The 21800-nt window shown below is 41.3% G+C and overlaps 2 protein-coding genes across 5 annotated transcripts; both read left to right on the top strand.

Moving 5' to 3' along the window:
• Positions 1–2152: 2152 nt before the first annotated feature.
• trh (thyrotropin-releasing hormone) lies at positions 2153–4104 on the top strand. The gene is made up of 3 exons (XM_021317112.2): positions 2153–2291; positions 2511–2722; positions 3136–4104. The coding sequence occupies exons 2-3, from the start codon at positions 2530–2532 to the stop codon at positions 3750–3752; spliced, it is 810 nt and encodes a 269-aa protein (XP_021172787.2). The 5' UTR covers positions 2153–2291; positions 2511–2529; the 3' UTR covers positions 3753–4104.
• Positions 4105–14331: 10227 nt separating this feature from the next.
• On the top strand, positions 14332–21713 carry LOC105927178 (NACHT, LRR and PYD domains-containing protein 12). Of its 4 annotated transcripts, none has more exons than XM_021317225.2 (11): positions 14332–14433; positions 14611–14650; positions 14746–16322; positions 16406–16567; positions 17752–17925; positions 18014–18187; positions 18282–18455; positions 18783–18956; positions 19079–19246; positions 19361–19434; positions 21521–21713. In XM_021317225.2, the coding sequence occupies exons 3-10, from the start codon at positions 14767–14769 to the stop codon at positions 19428–19430; spliced, it is 2652 nt and encodes an 883-aa protein (XP_021172900.2). In that variant the 5' UTR covers positions 14332–14433; positions 14611–14650; positions 14746–14766; the 3' UTR covers positions 19431–19434; positions 21521–21713. The 4 variants fall into 4 exon arrangements, with proteins under 4 accessions (XP_021172900.2, XP_021172896.2, XP_035994921.1 ...); XM_021317221.2 differs by having other exon boundaries at positions 14393–14433; positions 14756–16322; XM_012863832.3 differs by lacking the exon at positions 14332–14433 and having other exon boundaries at positions 14445–14650; positions 14756–16322.
• Positions 21714–21800: the final 87 nt, after the last annotated feature.

Below are 21800 nucleotides of genomic sequence, written 5' to 3'. Positions count from 1 at the left end.
AACTGGCAACCACTGCTGACCAAAATGAAAGTCCCATCTCAAATCTGTTTTAAAGGACCATGATGATCCTCAAGACAGCTTTTTAGATTAGGAAATTCATACAGACTGTGAAAAATCATGGAGGTTGTGTGATTGTCTCTCGCAACATTATTGACTGTGGAAGAAAATGTCTGGCTATTAGTACATAGCTCTAAGCCCAAATGCGCTTAAGGTATGCACCTCTGAACGGCTAAAATAAATAAATAAATAAATAAAAAGGGTTTTGGAGTGGCCCAATGAAAGAGCCAAATCTAACAGAAATATTGATGCATGTTCCTGCAGGGAAGAACTGCTGGTCATGTCGTTCTTAGCACAACTGAATGTAAGAAGGCGTGAATTCACCCCAAGACCAGTTCAGTGCTAAGAACATCACACACACTAACCACCACCCACAGACCCAATTTCTCACAGCTTCCTGCTGCTCTGCAGCTTATGATTTCTCAGTCTTCAGGCCCCCTGCACAGGCACATCAGCCCCCATCTCAGATGAATGCTGTGTGTTTACATCCGCATCTTTGCAATTAGGTTTCATCTCAAACTGACGGCTGCACACACATTTCTGGCCAAAAATAGCAAACAAATCTAAAGATGAAAGGTCTCCAAATCGCACGCCAACACCATTCAGAAGCCAGGTTTGCTGCTAATGAAGAAAAAAATCGTCTTAGACTAGATTACATGCATTTTATGAGACTGTTAATTTAGAACTTTGGGACGTGACCGTCTCTTAAACATTGCTTGTTGCAAACTAAATTGGACTTGTGCCTTTTTATAATCAAGAGTAGATTGGTGTAGTGCAACTGATCATGACAACAGATTAATCCTCTTCTTCCTCATCAGTTTAGGTGGACACCCATGTCCTGGTAGATTTGCAGCTTTACTATACCTTTTCGGTTTTCAGGTGAATGCTTGAACAATGCTATGTGAAATGTTCAGAACGTTCAGAAAGTTTTACAACTTAAACCAGCTTTAAGCTTTTAGGAAATTGTCTCCCTGGCCTGTCTGCTGTGTTCTTTGGTCTTCATGATGCCTTTTTTTTTTTTCTCTAATGGTCTATAACCAACCTCTGAGGCTTTCATAGAAGAGCACTGAAATTAAATGACACCTAATATGACTTTATTTACTACTGTGAATTCTGAAGGCAGTTAGATGCATCAAATTTTATTTAGGGGGTTCACAGCAGAGATTGGCCGACACTTCAGATTCTTATTTGTACAAAAGTGTGCATCCTTTTTGTTCCATTTTACAATCATTTGCTTCTTTATGTTGATCCCTCACATGAAACCCAAATCAAATACACTGCGGTTTGTGTTGTGTGACCACATCTATAAAAATGTCCAAGAGGTATGAATACTGCAGAGTAAATGGGTTTAGATGTTTCCAGTTAAACTGCGACATCGAGGCTACCAAAGATAGAGGATATGACGACACACATAGGAGTGCTGTTTCTGTAACTTGTACCGTTTTAAAGCAGATGAAGAGAAAGTGCATTATATATGCAGCTGTTAGAAAAACATCCACACAGCATCATCGCTATGTGTCTGTTTTTGGTTGCTTTAGCATCCCTTGCTGCCACTTCTCCATCTAAAACTGGCTGTCCCTGACTCTGGTGCATTCAGCAGCCTTGCATCGTGACTAAAAACTGCATTCTGTGCGCTAAAGAGCCAGTGGGGTTTAGCTCACCCTCCTGTTTCCTCTTACTTTGAGGGTATGATGAAAAAAGAAATAAAAGAACACAGATTTCATCTCACTAGAGCTATGGGAGACCTTTAGACTTCTTAAGATGGACAAATATAAAACGAGGCACGTCTGATGGGAGGAGACAAACTAGATAAAAGGTAATCTGAATAAATGAATCAAAAGTATCCAGTTACATAAAATCAATATATAATAACTTATATATATTTTTAAATAAACCCATAATAACCCATCTTCTTTAGTGTGCGAGCTTTATCTTTGTTTTCCCAAAGCCAAAATGGGATGTAGTCCTTGTAGGGGCGATCATTCATCCAAACCCAGTTGCGCACGACTTGGTGACATCATTGGGGACAAGGAATCCTGAAAAATTACTCCAGGGATTGTGTGACGACAGTGGCAGGGAAGTATAAAAGCAGAGCCGAAGAAGTTGTCAGCTCAAATACCTCCAGGATCTGGCCTTAACGCTCACCAAGAACTCTGAGAAGCGGAGAGAAACCATTACAGCCACTGCCAGCGGTGCCTCAGAGAGGAGACGAGGAGAACTTGGATACATTTCAGGTGAGCCTGACGCTTTTCAGAGTAAACCCAGACATGCTGTCTAGATTTGAATTGGTTCATCCTACCTGGATGCATCAAGTTTACTGTTCATCTTGCAGTTTTAAATGTACTTGTAATAATGCAATTCATTCAATTTCAGCTGTGTATTGATATAACTGCTCTTCATAAATTAAATGTGATTGCTAATAAAACTTTAAATTTGATGTGATTCTTCCACAGTCGAGGGCAAAAAAAAGCCATGAAGTCGGCAAGCCTCTTCATCCTGGCATCTTTTGTGATCTGCAACTTAGCGGTGTCTGAAGGACAGGGTCTCCCTGCTGAGGATGAGATGGACCGGAGTGCCACCATAGACAACATCATGCTACAGAGAGCACAGAGCCTCCTGCTACGGTCTATTCTCAAAAGGCTGCAGGATGAAGACGGCAGAAATGGTGCGTAAAACTTGTGGGCATTTTTAGATCTATTTTCTAAATGTTAAAAAGTCGACTTTGAATTAGAACAGTGCTCTGCACGTCTTTAAAGTGAATATTTACTTTGCTGTCTTGAACGTTTCCTGGGATTGATTTCTTTGCCTCAAATATAATCAGGAATAATTTTGAAGTGATGTCGGACATTTTATTTTCAGTGAGATAAAGAACAATGGAATTGATGAATCCCCCAATTTTTGTTATATTGCGCAAGAAATTTGGACCATAACATAACATGACATGACGTGCGTAATTTACGCACGCCAAATATTAACTGTAAATTGATTCTTGCAGAAGTCCACCAAGGTTAGAGTATACTCGTTTGGTGTAAGAATAATACTAAAGCCCTTAACCATTTTTTTTTTTTTTACCTCCAGATGGAGTTTTTTCACAGCCAGAATGGGTGACAAAAAGACAGCATCCCGGTAAGAGGTACTTTGAGGATCTGGAGAAGCGGCAGCATCCGGGCAGAAGAGAGGGGGGCGACGACGAGCAGTTCTGGGATGCGCAAAAGAGACAGCACCCCGGCAAGCGCGAAGATGAGATGCATTCGTTCATGGAGTTCCAGAAGAGGCAGCATCCAGGGAAGCGCTCCGCCGCGGGGTATGTCCCTGACAGCCCCGTCGCGCTGCTCAGCGAACTTTCCAAGCGCCAGCACCCGGGCAAGCGCTACCTGGCGCTGCACAGCAAGCGCCAGCACCCGGGTAAGCGTTTTCTCGATGACGAGGACGGCGAAGCGGACTGGACTGAGGACGGAGAGGAAGATGCGCCCGAGCTGGAAAAGCGTCAGCACCCAGGAAAACGCTTTTGGGATAACTCCAGTCCGGAATTAAGCACCGGCAGTCCGTGTGATGTTTTGGACTCCGACAGCTGCAGTAAGACGGGTCTCCTGCTCGACTTTCTGGAAAACATCAGCAAAAGTCGCGCCGAGGAGAAGAGACAACACCCGGGGAAAAGGTTTGCACCAGAGGAGGATTTAGAGGATGGAGAGTAGGCGAAATAAATAGCTGTTCTCGCCATGACACAGTAGCTACATGTATAAAATAAGCGGTCAAAATAAAATATGAAAAATATTTTAATTAGTTAACCTTTTAAGCCATTTTTCTTTGGCACACAGTTTGTAACATTAACACATAGCATTAATCTGAAATTCTTCTTTGGAGCGCTTGTGCATAATTATTCTCCAAATCTTTGAACTTTGCTGTAAATACAGATTTAGGATGAAGGGATAAGCTAATCTATCTTATTATTTTTCAGTTATGTTAGGGTTTGTTATGTTCCCTAGAATATTTATGATTAATTTGAACTGTAGGATTCTAATGACTGGCTTCAGCAATGTTGCCTCTGTGAGGCAACACATCTTTGTCAGTGTGACACCTGCCTGAGTCCAGAAATAACGAAAACTGCCTCGCTTGCATCAAATAAAACTCTTGAATGATTGATTTGTGTTTTATTTTGTACTTATGTAACATATAAAGAATTGTACTGCAAATTAAGTGTGCCCCTCGTTATTTTGTTTTACCTTACCTCGTGAATGAGGTTCATTGAGGATGCTTCTGATAAGGAGCAAAATGTGAGGTGTGTGCAGGACAGCGCAGTCGTATTGCAGCTATATCTGTGATCTCAATTCCACAGTGTTCAGCCTGCTATAATCTGTTCAAGCATCATTGATATGGACCAGAGGGATGGTGAAGTGTCCTCATTAATTGGAATCCTTCCATTATGATCTCACCAGCAGCTGTAGGTAGTCCTTAATATGCTAATGAATCATAAAGCATTTGAAGATTCAGACAAAATATTTTGCTACATTCTCACTTGCACACAGCTCCAGCTCACAGTTACAATTTCACCAATAAAAGTGGGATACAAATTTGCACACATTTCAATTTAGTTGATTTTAATCAATAGCTAGGGATAGGAATTACGTAACTTCAACAGATAAGAGTCTTAATTCCATCCATCCATTTTCTAACATGTTTATCCCTTGTGTGGTCACAAGGGGTGCTGGTGCCTATCTCCAGCTGTCAATGGGCGAGAGGTGGGGTACACCCAGGACAGGACAGGTCGCCAGTCTATTCCAGGAGAGTCTTAATTGCATCAGTTAAATTACCTTGCTTAATTGGTTAAATTTGAACAAATTTTAAAGGGGAAATATCACGCAAAATCCACTTTTTGACCCCTTAAACACATTTTGTGGTGTACTTGGAGTCTCCAGGAGTGTAGAAAACTTCAATGTAGTCTGTCCTGCAACTGATAGATATCTTTATATTCTGTTTGGACCATATGTTACAACCTGTTCAGTTTTGTCTGTTTTCTATTACATTTTTTGAACGGTTACGTCACAGTGTTTGCTGTGGAGATGCTAAACAAGGTCACGGACTTCCAGCTAACCATTCTCGCAAATCCGCCATTTTTATTTCTGTGTGGGATTTTGTAAACTGAAGGTGGATAAATAATTGGTTGTTCATTACACTCCAGCTTACTCCAGAAATAGCAGAACGGGGGAACGTTGAATATTCTGTGACCTGGAGGGGGACGAGATATGAATTGCCTCCTTTAGATTTAAAGAGACAGCACCAAAACAAGTTGCTCTCAGATGCTCATCAGAAGAGCCACAACTGACTGATTTTAATGTGAAAACGAAGAACTGAAGAGCATAATATGTCTCCTTTAAGTTATCTGGTTTATTCTACAATAATAAAACAAAAATTAAATAGTAAGAAACTTAAAATCTATTCTAAAAAGAAAGAAAGTAAGTAAACCCTTTTACATGGTAACCACTGCTAAAATGTCCTGTTTCTTGGTAGTGACTGCGTCAGGGTTTTTGAGCCTAGCCTGCCAGCAAGTTCAACTTTAGTAATAGGTTAAGCGAGTAAAAGCATATTAATTTTTTTCTAACAAGGCTGCATGTTATAGGTTATAACATGTTATACATGTATAGGTTTCCCTGACATCAACAGCTGAAATTGTAAGCAACAACTGGCGCAGGGCTAAGAAGCTCATGCTTGCTAGCAGTTTTAACTTTACCATTAGCGCTGACACTGGACTGTTGTATACCAGCATTTTAAATCTTTTCCCACAAAGTGGCGTGTGAAACTTTTCCTACTTGTTCATGTGAATGTACACTGTCACACTGTCACCGGCACAAACTTGCAGGACTGTTCTCTGTACAGTCTGTTGGCAACACAGAGTAAACACAGCTCCAGGCTTGTTGAGCTTCCTCAGCAGTTTGGCAAACAAAATGTGGAAATCATCCTGAAAATCTCAGCTTTTCAAGCACCCTTGAGAAAGAAGATAGATATGCTGAGGGTAATAACACTCACTGTAAAATAGCTACAGGGTAGAAAGGCCTGAGGGATTTGACTGAAAAATGCTGCATCAGATAATATAGGTGCTGTTGCAGTACAAAGATTGCCTCTATTGTTTGTATGACTGTGTGGCCTCCGGCTCCCAGCAAGATCATAGCTATCCATCCAGTTCAGCCACGTACAAACACACACGGCAAACCCTCTAAACTAGCTGTCAACACACCCAGTCTGAGGAATTTCCTCATGAGCTGATTTCAGCCACAAAAGCAAGACACCCGGGTCACTTTAGAATAGAATATATTAGAAATATCCTCTATTGTCCCACAGTAGCAGGTGTGCCGGCATCAACTTACTGCTTTCTTTTTTCTCTTGAGATTTTTTGGCCCGTCTTGAGAAGTAATTAGACAAAAAGAAAGACAGAGAGAAAAAGGAAAGACATAAAGCAAATGGCCCGAGACAGGGGATCGGATACAGGACATCTGCATCGAGGACAACAAAACCAAAACCTCCACTCAGAAATAATAGGTCCCTGTGGTTACATAGGGACATCACTTTACCTGACAGCTTCTGCAGTTTCGGAGTACATCCTTAGACAAAAAATGTGAAGTTGTACAAAATTCAACGTCTCACTTCCCTCAGAAAATGTGTTGTTAATTCAACTGCACGTATTAACATTGTGTTGCTTTATTATTTAGGCACTGCCTTTACAGCCGAAGTATAAGTACAAAGTAAAAGTATGAATTTGATTTCCACTTCTTCATTTATTCAGCTGAAATCTGAAAGCACAAGCTGAACATAGATGTTTTCTTTACTTTCACTAATGATTTTCTCCCTCTAAATTCTGCATGAAAAAATATTTTTCCTAAGAAAAAAATAAAACTGCTTTAATCATTTCCACCTCCTCTTCCACTGTTGGTGGCACTGGTTATAATCAGTTTACGAAAGCCTTTTCATCAGAAAAAAATATATATATGAAAAAGTTATGTCAGCATTTCCATAATATATATCAAAAAGACTTTCTAACTAGACTAGTAACATTCAACTGAACTGCTGAGTAAATATGAAAATAACCTAGACTAATAAACTAAACAAAGAAAGAACAAAAGTGAAGCTAATACCTAATAAAGGTCAGATTAACTTTAAAACTAACTACGAACAACAATTGCCATGTGTTCAAACAACCATTTTACAATGCAAAATAGAAGGGAAAACACATTTTAATAAAATAATGTTTTATTAATAATTGCAAACATTAGACCTTAAAAACCTCTAGTACAATCGATTCTTAATGATGTGTTACTCGCCACCACAGTAGCTATTTAACTAATGAACAGAACCTCAAAGCAGATATACTTAATTTGGTTGACAAATTGGCGGCAGGCAGGATGATGTAACCTCACAGTTAGCTGCTCATGTTAAAAAAGAAGACATTAGCTTTATCTGGAGTCAGTGGAGGAATAATTTAGCACGAGGATTGGACAAAACATAAAACGGAGCAACCTTATGCTACTGGACTATTTGTGTTTAAACCATTCATTGAAACAAAGTTTATTCCAAGTTTAAAACAAAACCCAAAGCAAATGTTGAAGCGTTAAGGCCCAGTGGCCTGTTAACACTGAAGTAATAAAACACAACACACAGAGTATAAACACAATGACACAATAATAATAAAAATAGATTTAAATTATGTCTGTAATTTAAAAAAAAAATTGTCTGGTTCAGACAGTTAGTCTGATTTTGGCCAGTGGCAACTGCCTGGTACACAAACAGCAGACATTAGTTATTTTTGATCCAGGGTGTCTTTGAAAATAAACAAAAGATGTTTTCAAAAAAGACTGACTCAAGTCCTATTCCTATTGCGGAGAATAGACAAGAAAATTAATTTAGGTTCAAAAGAATTAGAAAAATGGATAACCATGTTTTAATACCACAAAAGATGCTAAATCCTTTTAAATTTTGAACATGCAATGATTTATGCACCCCTTGCGAACATAAAATCTCACTAATTTGTTTAATTAAAACAGTGCATGATCAGAATTTGTAAAAATTCATACTATATATATTTTTGGGGAATTTAAATTCGTTTTTTATTTCCATTTTTTTGGCCTTCGAGTACTTTTGACATGACAATTTTGGCCCATTTTACAATTTCAATGTGAAACAAAAGTAACACAATAATGGCAGCAGTAGCTCCTTTAGTGGCTTCATCGAGGAGGAAAACACAGCTAAGCAGAAAAGCTCTGAGCGATTTTTCAAGTCTAAAGGATCAAAGTGGCACATAAAGTTAGTCACAGTAAAAGCTCTGCCAATACACTGCAAAAACTGATCTAAAAATAAGTAAAATGTTCTTAAAGTTAGTGTATTTGTCCTTGATTTGAGCAGGTAAATAAGATTATTTGCCAATGGAATGAGTATTTCGACCCCTAAAATAAGATAATTAGACATCCTGCACTTGAAATAAGATGATGGAGATGACTTGTTCCTATTTTAAGTGCAAAAATCTTGTTCCATTGGCAAATCATCTTATTTACCTGCTTAAATCAAGGACAAATACACAAATTTTAAGAACATTTTACTTATTTTAAGTTCCGTTTTTGCAGTGTAGCTCTGTCTATGAGAGGGACAGGATTAACGGAGGCAACTGAAGGATCCAGCAACTGAAGAATGACACACAGACAGCTTATATACAAGGGGAAAATGGACAAAGAAGGCAGAGGAACTGCGGGCAGGAGAATATTAGGATATTAGGAACAAACTTAAATGGCTATAACTGGAGAAAATAAACACCAGAGAATAGACAAAAAAAAAAAACTCAAACAGCTCAGGATCATGATACTAAGGGCATATTTTTTTAAAAACCTTTATTCAACCAGGAAAGTCACCATTGAAATGAACATTGTCTTTTTCAAGGATGACCTGGGAAAAATAAAATAAACAAAAACAAATGAAAACATTGAAACCTTCTTTTTATTTGCATTTTTAAACACAACTAGTGCCTTGTTTAGTAATAAAGTTAAGGGGACTTTCTACAGCCTCACTCATAAGTCAGAGTTAAGAAATGTGAAAGAATCAGCTAATTATTACCAACCCCCCTCCCAAAAAAAGAAAACAAAGAAAAAACACAATATTAAACTACAATTGGTTGTTGTTATTTTTTTACCATTAGCGATGTTAAACTAGAGCATAAAGCTTAGCATGGCTGGTTGATGTCTCTGTAAGAAGTGCCCAACAGCAAACAGGCTTAAATCGGAGGAAACCGGATCTCCGCTCTGTTCTTTCTGAAAACGTTTCGACACCTATCCAGGAGTCTTTGTCAATTCTGGCTGCTCGCACTTGAGCAGCCTGCAGTTGCTCAACAGGCATGTTGCATTACAAATTGGGAAAGATACCCTCATGTTGGTGCAAGAGTATGAGCGTATTTCCAACTGCAGGTTGCTCAAGGGCAAGCCACCAGAATTGACAAAGACTTCTGGATAGGTGTCGAAACATTTTCAGAAAGAACTGAGCGGTGGTCCGGTTGCCTCCGATTTAAGCCGGTTTGCTGTTGCGACGACCTGGATAACTGAGAATTTGCACAGTGAAACACCGGTTACACAGTACCCTGCAAAATCTCTCGGATTTCGATACCAGGAGCGAGGAGCGAGAACAACAATTTTCAGAGTTGTATTGGTAAAATAATTTTGAAAACTGTGTATCATTTCTGTTCTGCTTCAAAATTATGCTCTACTTTGTGCTTTGATCTATCATGTGACATATGTGACAATTAAAACAAAGAGAAAAGGCCATTTAAGCTACCTTGCCACACCTGAAGAAAATTAGTTTTCAATAAGCTAACTTTATTATCAGACAACCTGCCTAACCTGAGTGAAAAATTAATCACCCCCCCAAACCTAATAACTGATTGTGACACCATGGCAACAGCGATTAAGTCATTAAACAATCAATTGCTGTAACTGGCTGTGTTTTTTATTTCCATGGAGGATTTTAGGGCCTGCTCTTGCTTGGTTTGAAGGCATAGTGGACAAAATGTTTCGTGGTCATCTTGAATGTTTCTCACTTCATTCAGTTGTCCTACGAAGTGCTTAATGGAACGGCTTCCACCTACTTGAATGATTTAGCAAAAACTTATATTACAACTGTCACTCCGGTCGACATGGGAATGTCATCTACTGGTGCCCACAGCAGGGATTGTCAACTCCAGTCCTCGAGGGCCGGTGTCCTGAAACCTTTAAGGCCCGTTTACACTACACTTTTTAAACCGAGCCAAGACCAGTCCGAGCTCGGTAACCGAGATAACTCTTGTGTGTAAATGGTCAGCAGACAGAACGGACCGCGCTAAACATAACCGGACCGCGCTAACTGCAGACCAGTTCTTGGGTAGGTCTCGGCCTGGTTTTATTTTTTGGCCCGGTTATCTGATAAAGAGCGCATGAGCAGACCGCGTCATCCCCTTACAGTCAGCTGACTGTCCGCGTTTTTTCCGGCGGTCTGGCTGCACGTCCCGATTCACACTCCATTCAGACAAATTTCCGACATTCATAATAATACTAGCTTGCTTACCGTGCCACACGGTTTCCAGTGATGATTCTGCTTAGCAGTGTGATGAACCTCAGTGTCTGTCATTGTTTCCTGCGTCTGTAAATCCTTATTAGACGTTCGTTTGTCTCATCCACTTCCCAAAAAGCCAACTTTCTCAAGTAAATTCACCAATGGTTGCCTTCCTCCCCTGACTCTCCGCAAACACCGAAATATCACAATATGAAGCATAACATCCTGAATGTTACGGGCGCCGCCGTTTTGATTTGCTGCTTCCGCCTTCAATCCCAGAGAGCGGTAGTACCGCAGATCGCCACTAGGGGGCGAGGAGCAACCAAGGAACCGAGATAACTCTTGTGTGTAAACGGGTCAGCTTGTCTTGGGTAACTGATCCAAGCTCGGACTGGTCTCGGCATGGCTCGGTTTTTAGGTGTAGTGTAAACGGGCCTTTAGATGTGTCCCTGATCCAACACACCTGAATCAAATGGCTGAATTACCTCCTTAGAATGCAGTCAAAGGCTCCATCCGAATCCCTTTGTTGGGTAAGGACTCTTTAGCCAAAGCGAAAGTGCGTAGCCATGATAAGTGCTGTCCGAATAGTGCAGTCAGTAAGGACGGGTTCGGAAAACGAGCCTGTATGCTTCCTATTGCAGCTAATTTAGCATATGAACCGTGCGATGTCCCTTACCAGCGCTAAGGAGCTAGAAGGAATCCCACAATCCTTTGCGTGACATGACATATACACAGCCCACCTCACGGAAATTAACAAAAAAGGCAGGAAGAGAAGAGACTGCCCACTTTGCAGTTCATTTTTAGAAGGCCAGATTTTACTGAAATCATCCATGTGCATTTCCATCACGTAATGACGTCGGAGTTAAAGGCTGTCCGAAATCGGCACAGCAGTCTGAAGTTCCTTTCCTACTGATAATAGTGTTCTTACTGTTGACCCCATGAAAAGGGCAAAGAACAGGAGCGAGAAGCAGGAGCTAGAAGCTATAATTAGATGTATTCGGATGTATGAAAATGCATCTAAACAAAGTCTCAACAGTTCATTCACATCTAGGTTAAAATTGTATATATTTGAGATTTGTATTACGGTGGTATAAAATTACTCAATAAAATATTCCATCTACTAACAATATTCCTTTTTTAAGAACAAACAGACGTAGCCTTTTTTTTAAAAAAAAACAACTATTACCCGTATATTTGACTTATTTCCATTACAAATTTAGTCATGTACAGTTGGCACTCAGAAATCCTTGCTTCCGATTGGTAGAATCAACTAGAACGGTTGCTAAAGTCGGACTTTCCCCGTGGAGAGTCGGGGGAATGTTTTAAGGTCGATAGTCGTATTCAAAATAGCCGCATCAGCAACAGTAAGCTGTGACAGTAAGATGTGACGAAAACGTTTGTTTTGCAAGACACAGTTGTAAGAGTGCTTTTAAAATCAATGTCACATGTAGTACCTGCAACTCCTAACCAAACAAAGTAAAAGTGGCATTTGCATGCGGAAGGACCACTTTGAACCACATTCAGAAGTAGCTACGACAAACTGCAACTCTCTCCTCTTTGGCCTTCCTCAGAAATCACTCCATAAACTACGACTGGTCCAGAACTCAGCTGCTCGCATCATAACAAGAACTCCCTCTATCCACCACATCACTCCGGTCCTCCGACAGCTTCACTGGCTCCCTGTGCAGTTCCGCATTCAATATAAAATTCTCATGGTGACATTTAAGGCCCTTCACCACCTAGCCCCCCCCTTATCTGTCAGGCCTCCTGCACACTCCCACCCCCTCCCGTGCTCTTAGATCCTCATCTGCTTTACACCTGTCTGTCCCTTCCGCCCGTCTCACCACCATGGGGAGCAGAGCGTTCAGCCGCTCTGCCCCCCGCCTCTGGAACTCTCTACCACCCCTACTTAGAAATACGGACTCACTTCTCCATTTTAAATCACAACTCAAAACTCATCTGTTTAAGACTGCCTATTCTCTTTAATTATCAATTTCCCTGTCCCAGGCTCGGTATTTTTTAAATGTTTTTTGTTTTGATTTTGTTTCTGACATTCTGTTTTTTACCCTTCTGTACGGTGACCTTGAGTGTCTAGAAAGGCGCCTTTTAAATAAAATGTATTATTATTATTATTATTATTAACAGCTTTTTTGTAGTTTTATATTACTGAACGTTTCATAATTATACAGATGGGGGTTAATCTAAGACAAGGGATTGACATTATGTACTGTTTGTCCTCAGTTTATATCATCTTAACTCCCCGTTCCAAACCTTAAAAAATAAAATAAAAATAATAAGATTAAAGAAAACAGCTTTCATATTGCAACTCTGTCCTGTTGTTTTTATTTTGGAATCCTGACTTCTCCAACTGTGTTAACTAGAACGCTGTTTACTCGGGTGGAGCCCATTCCCAGCCTATGTATTGAGTTTCCGAGGTTACTGGAACGCAGCAACACTCCTGACGCGACCTGGTAGGTAGCCCCTGACACAGACATGAATACGTAGACGCCGCGTCCTCGGGTGAGAGGCGTGCCGACAGAGCGGCCATCTTAGGTCAGACCAAGCTGCGCTCAGAGAGAATACAAGTCAATTCAGAAAAATATACTTTATGTTTTCAGACACTCTGAATCCGGTGAATTCTCACCCGATTTCCAGATAAATCAACTGACTGAAACGTCACCCCTTTAGGGGCTACATGGGACCAATTGATTGAATTAAATTATTGTCTAACTTAATATATAATTTCGATTTTGTATTGAAAGTAAGCAAACTTCCAGAGCTACGTCCCAGGAAGCCCGACTTTTACTCCGCTTATGGGTGCGCAAATAAAAGGACAATAGGAACCAGATCCTGGGGAATTACCTTCCATAAGTAAGATTTTATGATAGATCATCCTCATGCTTTACAGTTACAGTTTTTCCGGCATAAACACAATATGTGCTAATGGGTAGCAGGGATGGAAGTAGAGAAAAGTTAAAAAGCAAAAACAAACAAAATGGTCCTAAATTACCGGATAGACATGATTTGTTTGTGTGTGTGTGTGTGTGTGTGTGTGGGGGGGGGGGGGGGGGGGGGGTAAAATATTATACAGTGTTTGCTATGATTTTGTAATGTATTTGATTCTAAGATGCGTTATCAGGTTTTTTGTTGATTTTTTCCCCCCAGATTGCGGTTTGTAATATATAATTTTTAAATGCTGTTATGAGCACCTCTGCTCTCACTTGTCTGTATATAGTTTTGCTCCTATGTAGATCAGTGCTGTTGTCTGTAGATCGGTGTCTGTGTATATAGCCTATACATACAGTGTGTATATATATATATATATATATATATATATATATATATATATATATATATATATATATATATATATATATAGGAAGAAAGAGAGAGAAATTTATGTGTGTATAAATTGTGTGTATATTAGATTAATATATAGCTGCAAAATATGTAAGTGCATGTACATTTTTCATCCAGTTTGACTTCAATTTAAATAGTTTTGGTTCTGAATAAATATATGTAATGTGTCTGAAATGTCACGAGCGTTGTGAACATATGATTAAAATGAGATCTGAGCTGCCTCCTATTCATTTTGACAGCAGATGTCTGATCTGTGGTCTGACCCAAGATGGCCGCCTTGTAGGCACGTCGGCCCAGCGGCCGGCAGCGTACAATGGGGCGTCTACGTATATGATGTCTATGGCCCCTGAAGGCAGATCGGGGCGTGGCCCAACACAGGCATGCCCACGTTGAGGCACGCCATGAACTGCGGTCTTGCAGCCAGGGGTACCTGTCCAGGTCTGTAAGACAGCGTCCAGGGTAAAGTTACCTTCTCATATTTCCTGGTTCAAACCACCGTTTTTTTTCTTTTTTTTTTTTTTGCTGGGCCGAGTTCCTGCGACCCAATCTGAAACTGCTGCTTGCAGCTGTTGGACAAGTTCCCTTCAAAAACAGCTTTTAATGAATATATTTTTCCCAACAACCCCTCCTTTTAAGGTTAAACTCTCGTAAATACGTTCACGGACCGCTTTTGCAGGTAGGAAACCCGACTAAATCACACACGGGCCGTTTTATTTGCGCACGCCAAATGCATGCTGGACGTGTTGCCTTTTGACTGTTGTTATTCCCCGGTGTTCCTCAGTGCGCAGCAGAATGGACAAAGTTGAAGTGTTGACTCGAATCTTGAAGTCGGACAACACTTCGACCATTCTCGGCGGACAGTCTCCAGGGAGCGTCATTAACAGCCGGAAGTACGTACCTGTCACGGCTAGAGCCCAGGGGGATGAGCAGCGCTCCCTAGACGATGCCATCCGGGCGGCTCTGTGCGGTGAGACCAGAGCTGCTGTGGTGGTTGGTTCCGAAGGATCGGGTAAAACCACTGCTCTGCACAAGCTTGTAGCGGACTGGGCTAAAGGGGAGTGCCTTCAAAACTTCTCATATGTTTTCAACTTCCAGCTCAGAGAATTTGGCTCTTCTGCAGATGAACTCAGTTTGGAAACTTTAATCCATCAGGGTCACCACCAAACCCCCCCAGACTTCACCCGCCTGGTTACGGAGAAGCCTGACGGCGTGCTGTTTGTGTTCGACGGTCTGGATGAGTACAAGCACAGCCTGGACCCCTCGGTCCACACCCTGACCTCTGACCTGACCCGGCCGGCCTCCGGGTCCAGTTTATTGGCCAGCCTGCTCCACGGGTCCCTGCTGAAAGGAGCTGCCTTTCTGGTTGCAACCAGGCCCACAGATAACGTGAGGTTTCTCCGCGGCACTCGGGTGGAGGTGTTGGGCTTTCAGAAGCCGCAAAGAGAGGCCTACTTTAACAACTTCTTTACGGACAGCGCTGCGGCCAACAGGGCGTTTCTGCACATGGAACGGACCCTGGGCTTTTATGAGTTCTGCGCTTCTCCTAGGTTTTGCTGGACAGTCTGCTCTGTATACAAGTGGCTCCTGGATTCGGATGCCAAACTTCCCGAGACGCTGTCTCAGCTGTTTGCAGACACTCTGGTCCACCTGATTCAGACTCTCTCACTGAACAAAGCCTGCAGCAGAGGGTTAGTGCTGGCTCTCGGCAGAGTGGCTTCTCACTGCCTCCGCGGCCAACATCCGAGCTGTCCCAAACACGCCGTCGATGCCTTTGGTTTGCAGCAGTTTCCCACCTCTGTGGATAGTTTCTTGAGAGAACACGGCGAAGAGGAGCTCTCCTTCCGCTCCCATCTGATGCGAGAGTTTGTTTTGGCCGTGGCGTTCTTCTTGGACGCGTCGGCCTACGAAGACGCGGAGAAGACGCTGAATGCTCACAAAGCCGGTGCAAAGTTGTTGGATCTCTTTATGTCGGGGCTCTCTGAGCCGGCCCAGTACAGGTCGTTGGAGGACTCGCTGGGGACGTTCAGCTCTGGGCAGATTAAAGCTTTTAAAAGCTGGTTTAGAGGGCGCTCAGAGAAAGCGCTGAAGGACTACAACCGATCTGAGCACTACAGATGCTTCCATTTGCTGCATCAAGCCCAGAATGAGAGTTTGGTAAAGGAGATCCTCACGCCGCCCGCACACCCGTCCATCTTTCATCAGAACCTTAGCCTCCAGGACTGCGCAGCTCTGAATTTTGTCATCACGTGTCTGGGGGAAAGGGAAAAACTGAGCGTGTCCAGAACAACAATTTCAAGAGAGACAATGGAGATCTTGGCTCCATCTGTGAGTCTGTCGCACACAGTGATGTAAGGAATTTGTTTTAAAAAAAAAACATATTTGTAAAGGTGTATGTTTGGGATCAAATTAAATGCAACGCTATCTCTTCCAGCTTTTCGCACTGCTGCATTCACAAAGAAGCTCTTCCTCTGCTGGCGTCAGCTGTCAGCACGGGCGTCACCGGGGATCTGGATCTCTCACACTCCAGCATCAGAGATGAAAAGTTACAAATTCTCTGCGCGGGACTAAGAGAGAGCAAGCTGCACAGTCTAAAGTAAGGCTGAACCCTTCTCAAGTACGTTTTCTTTCTGGCAATGCAGTTATTTGTACAAGTATTTGTACCCTCACACATTCCAACATTATTATTTTTTTGTCACATTTGCTTATTTTAGATCATCAAAAATGTTTTATCAGGCCGAGAAACGCTGAGTAATCACAAAATGCGGTTTTCAAATGAAGGAAATGGGATCAAAACCTGATCCGGTGGGAGAGAGTAATCACCAATACGTTAAATGATAAATTAAACGTAGTTAACCAGATTGTTTAGAAAGCAGAGTTAAATTTTAGACTCGTACCCGATTACTCCCAGACCTGCAGAGTCTACATATCACTGTAAGCAGCATAATTTATGACAGCAGGAAGTAGGCGAGGGATCTCAAAAGCAACAAATCATTGAGTCTGGGTGGTGTTATAAAGCCACTCCTACGGCTTTGTGACTCGAACCAAAGTAAGAGCCATTATGCACAGATAAAACATTAAACTAAAGCACAACAGGCCTCAGTTGGGCTCAGTGTTCATGACTTATCGAATAAGAAATTTGCAGAGCTTCAGAGTTCAAACCACTGTTGACCAAATAGAACAGAAGGGCCCATGTCACATTTGCAAACACTCACCTTGAGGATCTTAAATATTTTCTGCCTTTCAGAACCACCCACCTCTGACTTGAGCAACGTGAACATTTCTGAGTGGCCTGGTCAAAGTCTGAACATGAATTTGATTGAGGCGCCATGACATGGCCCTAAGCCGGCTGTTCATGAAGCCCTCCTGTGCTGCTGGACTGAAACTGTTGTTTCAAAGAAGACTGGGAGACAATTCCTCCTCAGTGATGTGAAAAAATAAATAAAATCGGCTGTTATCACAAACACTTGATGGCAGTTGTTGTCGAGTGGTACATCCAGTTCTTGAGTTTACAGGACAGTTAGTATTATTTATTCTTTAATTAAGCAGGTTACTGCTGATATCTTTTGTTCTATTATGATTGAAGTCATAATTTTAATTTCTGTTTGTACTTACTCAGGTTATCGTCGGTATCACAATTAGGTTGATCCATAACATTTAAGTGTAGCAAAAAGAAAAAAAAAAATCTCTCAGTGGTCAAATATGTTTTCACAACACTGTAGATATTTCTCCAAGAAAGCAAGAAACATAACTGGAGTTGTCGGTCTTTGAAATTTGAAGCCTCAATGTCTGCGGACTGACTGCGGCCTGCTGCGGCGACCTGGTTTCGGTGCTGACCTCGGAGACCTCCCAACTCCGAATTTTACAAATGATGTTCAACGAGATCGGCGATCTGGGCTTCACGAAACTGTGTGAAGCGATGCATAGTCCCAACTGCAGACTGCAGGAGCTTCAGTAAGTACTGAAACAGCGGCGTGTCACGTCGTAACGTCTCCATGCTCAGTGAAAACGTTTTTAAAGTTTTCTGATTTTCTTGTGACAGGGTTAAAAATTGTGATCTGACCGCGGCATCCATGGAGGCCTTTGCTGCAGGGTTGTGCTCTGGCGAAACACAGCTGAGAAAAATAGACTTTGAGGGAAACGCGATTGGTGACAGTGGAGTGCAAGCTTTGTGCAAAGCCCTGCAGCAGCCGCTTTGTAAGCTGCGTAGCCTCAGGTAAGGCTGCTTCAGGGTCATTAAAACCGCAATTAGCTTATACTTTGAGTCATTAGATGATATGAAAGCTGTATGTTTCAAATCTGTCTTGTAGATTGTTCGATAATGGTTTAACAGGGGCATGCTGCTCCGATTTGAAGGAGGTCTTCATGTCCGAACACTGCTCCCTGTCAGAGCTTGAGCTGTCATTGAATGAGTTGGGGCAGGAGGGGGCGCTGCTGCTTTGCCAAGGCCTGAAAAGACCCAGCTGTCCCATTGAAACCCTCGGGTAAAGTGATCTGCTCTGCTAATTAAGTCTATCGTATGTTTTAGATAACGATGGAATGATATATTCTTCCTAATATCTTGGCTGACTTCTCTTGTTTTGTTTCCATAATTACACTCAAGGATGCTTGAGATGCTGCTTTAAGACACCATGGGTGTGTAGTAATCTAACTATAAGTAAACTTTAAGGAAAATAATAAAAAGAAAATGTTATCAGTCTAATTATTCTGGCATGGAAAGGTTTAATCAGATTTAATGTCAAGCTGTGAGGAAAAAGATGTTTTAAAAAGAGTATGTAAAGATGCATTAAGCTGTCTGACCGTCCCCGCAGATTGACGCGATGCGAGTTAACCCCAGCAGTCTTCGAGGAACTGGCCTCGGTACTGAAAAACGGGACGTGTCGAATCAAGTCTCTGCACTTGGCTATCAATAAAGTGGGAGACCAAGGGGTTAAACCTCTCTGGGATGCTGTTGCACATCCGAGCTGCTTGTTGGAGGAACTGAAGTGAGTCAATGAAGAGGAAACAAAAAAGTCCACTGCATTTTTATTCAAAGCTTTTTTTTTTTTTTTTTTTTTTTTTAACAGTACTCTCTATGTGAATCCGTTTGCTTGCCCTGTAAACACAGCGTGGAAATGACTAAATTGACGGATGCCTGTGTTGAAGACCTGTGCGCTGCTCTTAGAGCCAATAACACCCTGAGATTCCTGGAGCTGAGAAACAACTCTCTTACGGATGCGGCTGTCCCTGCGATTGTCCAAGTTATGAAGGAAAAACACAACATGGAGGAGTTAAAGTGAGCTGGATTCACTTTAGTCATAAAGCTGAGGAAGATTGTATATATTTTTAAGGATAAAGTGTTTTTATGTCATTAAAACCTAACGGCTGCTTTTTTCCCCTCTCCTCCCAGCCTGAAGTATAATGACTTCAGCGAAGATGTTTTTGAAATGTTGGAGGAATGTCATAACATAAGATACTGAGAAGGTAATGTCGTCGGGTCCCCTCGCTACTAATGTCAAGTTCAACCCCCAAAAAACTCAGTGACATCTGGATAAGTCTTTCACACATACCAGTACCACCCCACTGAAAGGTTATTTGACCCCTTAAAAATTTGTCCAGTTTTTGCTTTTTTTTGGTCACACTTCAAGGATTCAGATCAACAACCAACCTAAATAAAAAAGAGAGCAGTTTCAGCTGATCCTAGCTGTCCTTTGCTCCAGGTGAAAAAGAAATTGCCCCGTAAACTTAAAGGAGCTATAAATAAGATATTTACTGTAAAATCAACCTAAATCATTTTCATTTGTCACCTGGGATGGAAGTAACATTCCCTGTAAACAATCGGTCCTGTCCATCAACAACGCCTTTGTGAAGTTTTTCTACTTTCAAACTTAGAGGTACAGTCCGTAACTACTTCGGTTCAGTGTAGCCCATGTTTACTTCCTAGTTCCTGAGCCAATCATATGAAATTTCCCAGGGTTCCCACTACAGCGTCCAGCCAATAAGAGAAGCAGATCTGTTGCTATGGGCTCTTTAGGCCTACTTTGTGTTGTCCGATTTTATTTAACTTATTTGCTGATTGCACAGGGCTAGCAGGAGTCAGGCTTTGGTGTGGCTTATAGGACTGAATTAAGTTTACCAAATAATAAGACTAATTCCAATTGGTTTAAGATTTAACAAAGTGGATGATTACTTTCTACATATAGACAGATTGGTCTGGAGAACTGTTACGAAATAAAGTCATTTTTAAAACTGCTTTTTGCATTCACTCTGGTTATCGTTGTCTAATATAAACATCTGTTTAATATGTGACATTGTGACAGAAAAAAGCGAAACCAGAAGAAATCTGTAGGGGCCAAATACTTTCACACAGCTATGAATGCTTATTCTTTTATGTGTGTTGATACTCCTGGTAAAGATGTGTAAAACGATAAAAATAATTTCACCTTTTATTGCACTATAAAACTCCCACATTGAGGAATTAAGTCACATACAGCCTTTAATTTGAAGACTGACATTAAGAGAACTTTTTTTTCCCAACTAAATTGGTGCCACCCTGAAAAATTCCCAGAAAATTCATGAAGTTAAAACGCCCTAAATCTGTGCCATTTTAAGTACAGATTCAAGGAACTATTATTAATCAGTGCAATCTTGCTCATTTGTGGTATATAACGAAAACAGGCTCCGATTCATTCGCAGATTGGCTGAAAGGGACTTGTTTATGTCACCAAAAGACAGTGAGTACAGTGTGGTAAGAGGAAAAAAAAAAAAAAAATCTCCAAACCTTACTGTTCGAGAATGGCAGCAAAGAACGGCATCTTGAGATTTCTAATTCTCCAAAAATAATGAAAGCTTGCTGAAAGCTCTTAGACCATGTTCATTTTATATTAAGAGTTTTCTTCAATAACCACACAAAGTAAGTTTGGTGTAAAGCACAATGTGTGGGGAAAAAAAGCATCTACTCTTGCACCCACGATGCTTTGGGACCGTTTCTCTTCCAAAAGGAATGAGGAACCATAAGACTCCATGGACTCTTTGAAATACCATGAGATTTTGTCTAAAACAAAATTGGGGTCCTCTGTGATAAAACTGGCTGTTACTGGGTAGCGCAGCAGTAAAATGGTACTGATGATCTGGCCAAATCAGCACAGAAATGGTTCCCCGGCTGCAGCATTAACCTCTTTCATGGCCATCTCAGTCTTCAAACCTAAAGCCTATAAAAACCTGCAGGCTGAGCAAACGAGTTAAAAGCATAAAAAAGGACATCTGGGCTAAGAACGGTCAAAGATCCTTCTCTCTATATGCACCAACCTTGTGAAATATTAAAGAGGACTCAACACTAAGAGCTACAAAGGTGATCTAGTTTAAAAACAACTTTCCCTCATCAAATAACTACTTAAAATTAAAAGCGGTGGTTTTCTAAAATTTTAGACATAGGGCTATATCACCCAGATAAAAGTTGCATTTGTTTTAGTGTTTTACACATCTTAAGCAGGAGCACACATCTGTCTCATGGATCCTTGATTGGATTTATTTTGCAGTCATCTTTGAGCTTTTCTCCTGTCGTTCACAGTAAGGATACGAAGCACCAGCCATCATTGGAGGCTGCACCTCATAACCAGGAGGATTCTGGTTCTACAAGCACCGTGGAAGAAAATACACCAACACATATGATGCCATGTACCAAGATAATGTTGGTACCTGAGCGGGACCTGCACAATGTACCTTAAACTGTGTTCTAATAAATAAAAAAAAGTGTACTGGGAGAGGATATAATGGTTTTGTTTGACGTGGTGACAAAATCTAACAGTAAATGGTCCATTTGACTAAGTCGACGTGAAAATTAGGGAAAC

The sequence above is a fragment of the Fundulus heteroclitus genome, chromosome 1 (genome assembly GCF_011125445.2).
Source record: "Fundulus heteroclitus isolate FHET01 chromosome 1, MU-UCD_Fhet_4.1, whole genome shotgun sequence".
In the NCBI taxonomy this organism is placed as follows: domain Eukaryota; kingdom Metazoa; phylum Chordata; class Actinopteri; order Cyprinodontiformes; family Fundulidae; genus Fundulus; species Fundulus heteroclitus.
Note: the sequence above shows the minus strand (reverse complement) of the source record. Positions and strands in the feature narration are given on the sequence as shown.

Coding starts and splice junctions, on each gene's coding strand:
- trh (XM_021317112.2), top strand. CDS start 2,530: ATGAAGTCGGCAAGCCTCTTCATCCTGGCATCTTTTGTGATCTGCAAC. Junction 2,723..3,135: donor GGATGAAGACGGCAGAAATG/GTGCGTAAAACT, acceptor TTTTACCTCCAG/ATGGAGTTTTTTCACAGCCA.
- LOC105927178 (XM_021317225.2), top strand. CDS start 14,767: ATGGACAAAGTTGAAGTGTTGACTCGAATCTTGAAGTCGGACAACACT. Junction 18,188..18,281: donor TGTAAGCTGCGTAGCCTCAG/GTAAGGCTGCTT, acceptor TCTGTCTTGTAG/ATTGTTCGATAATGGTTTAA. Junction 19,247..19,360: donor CACAACATGGAGGAGTTAAA/GTGAGCTGGATT, acceptor CTCTCCTCCCAG/CCTGAAGTATAATGACTTCA.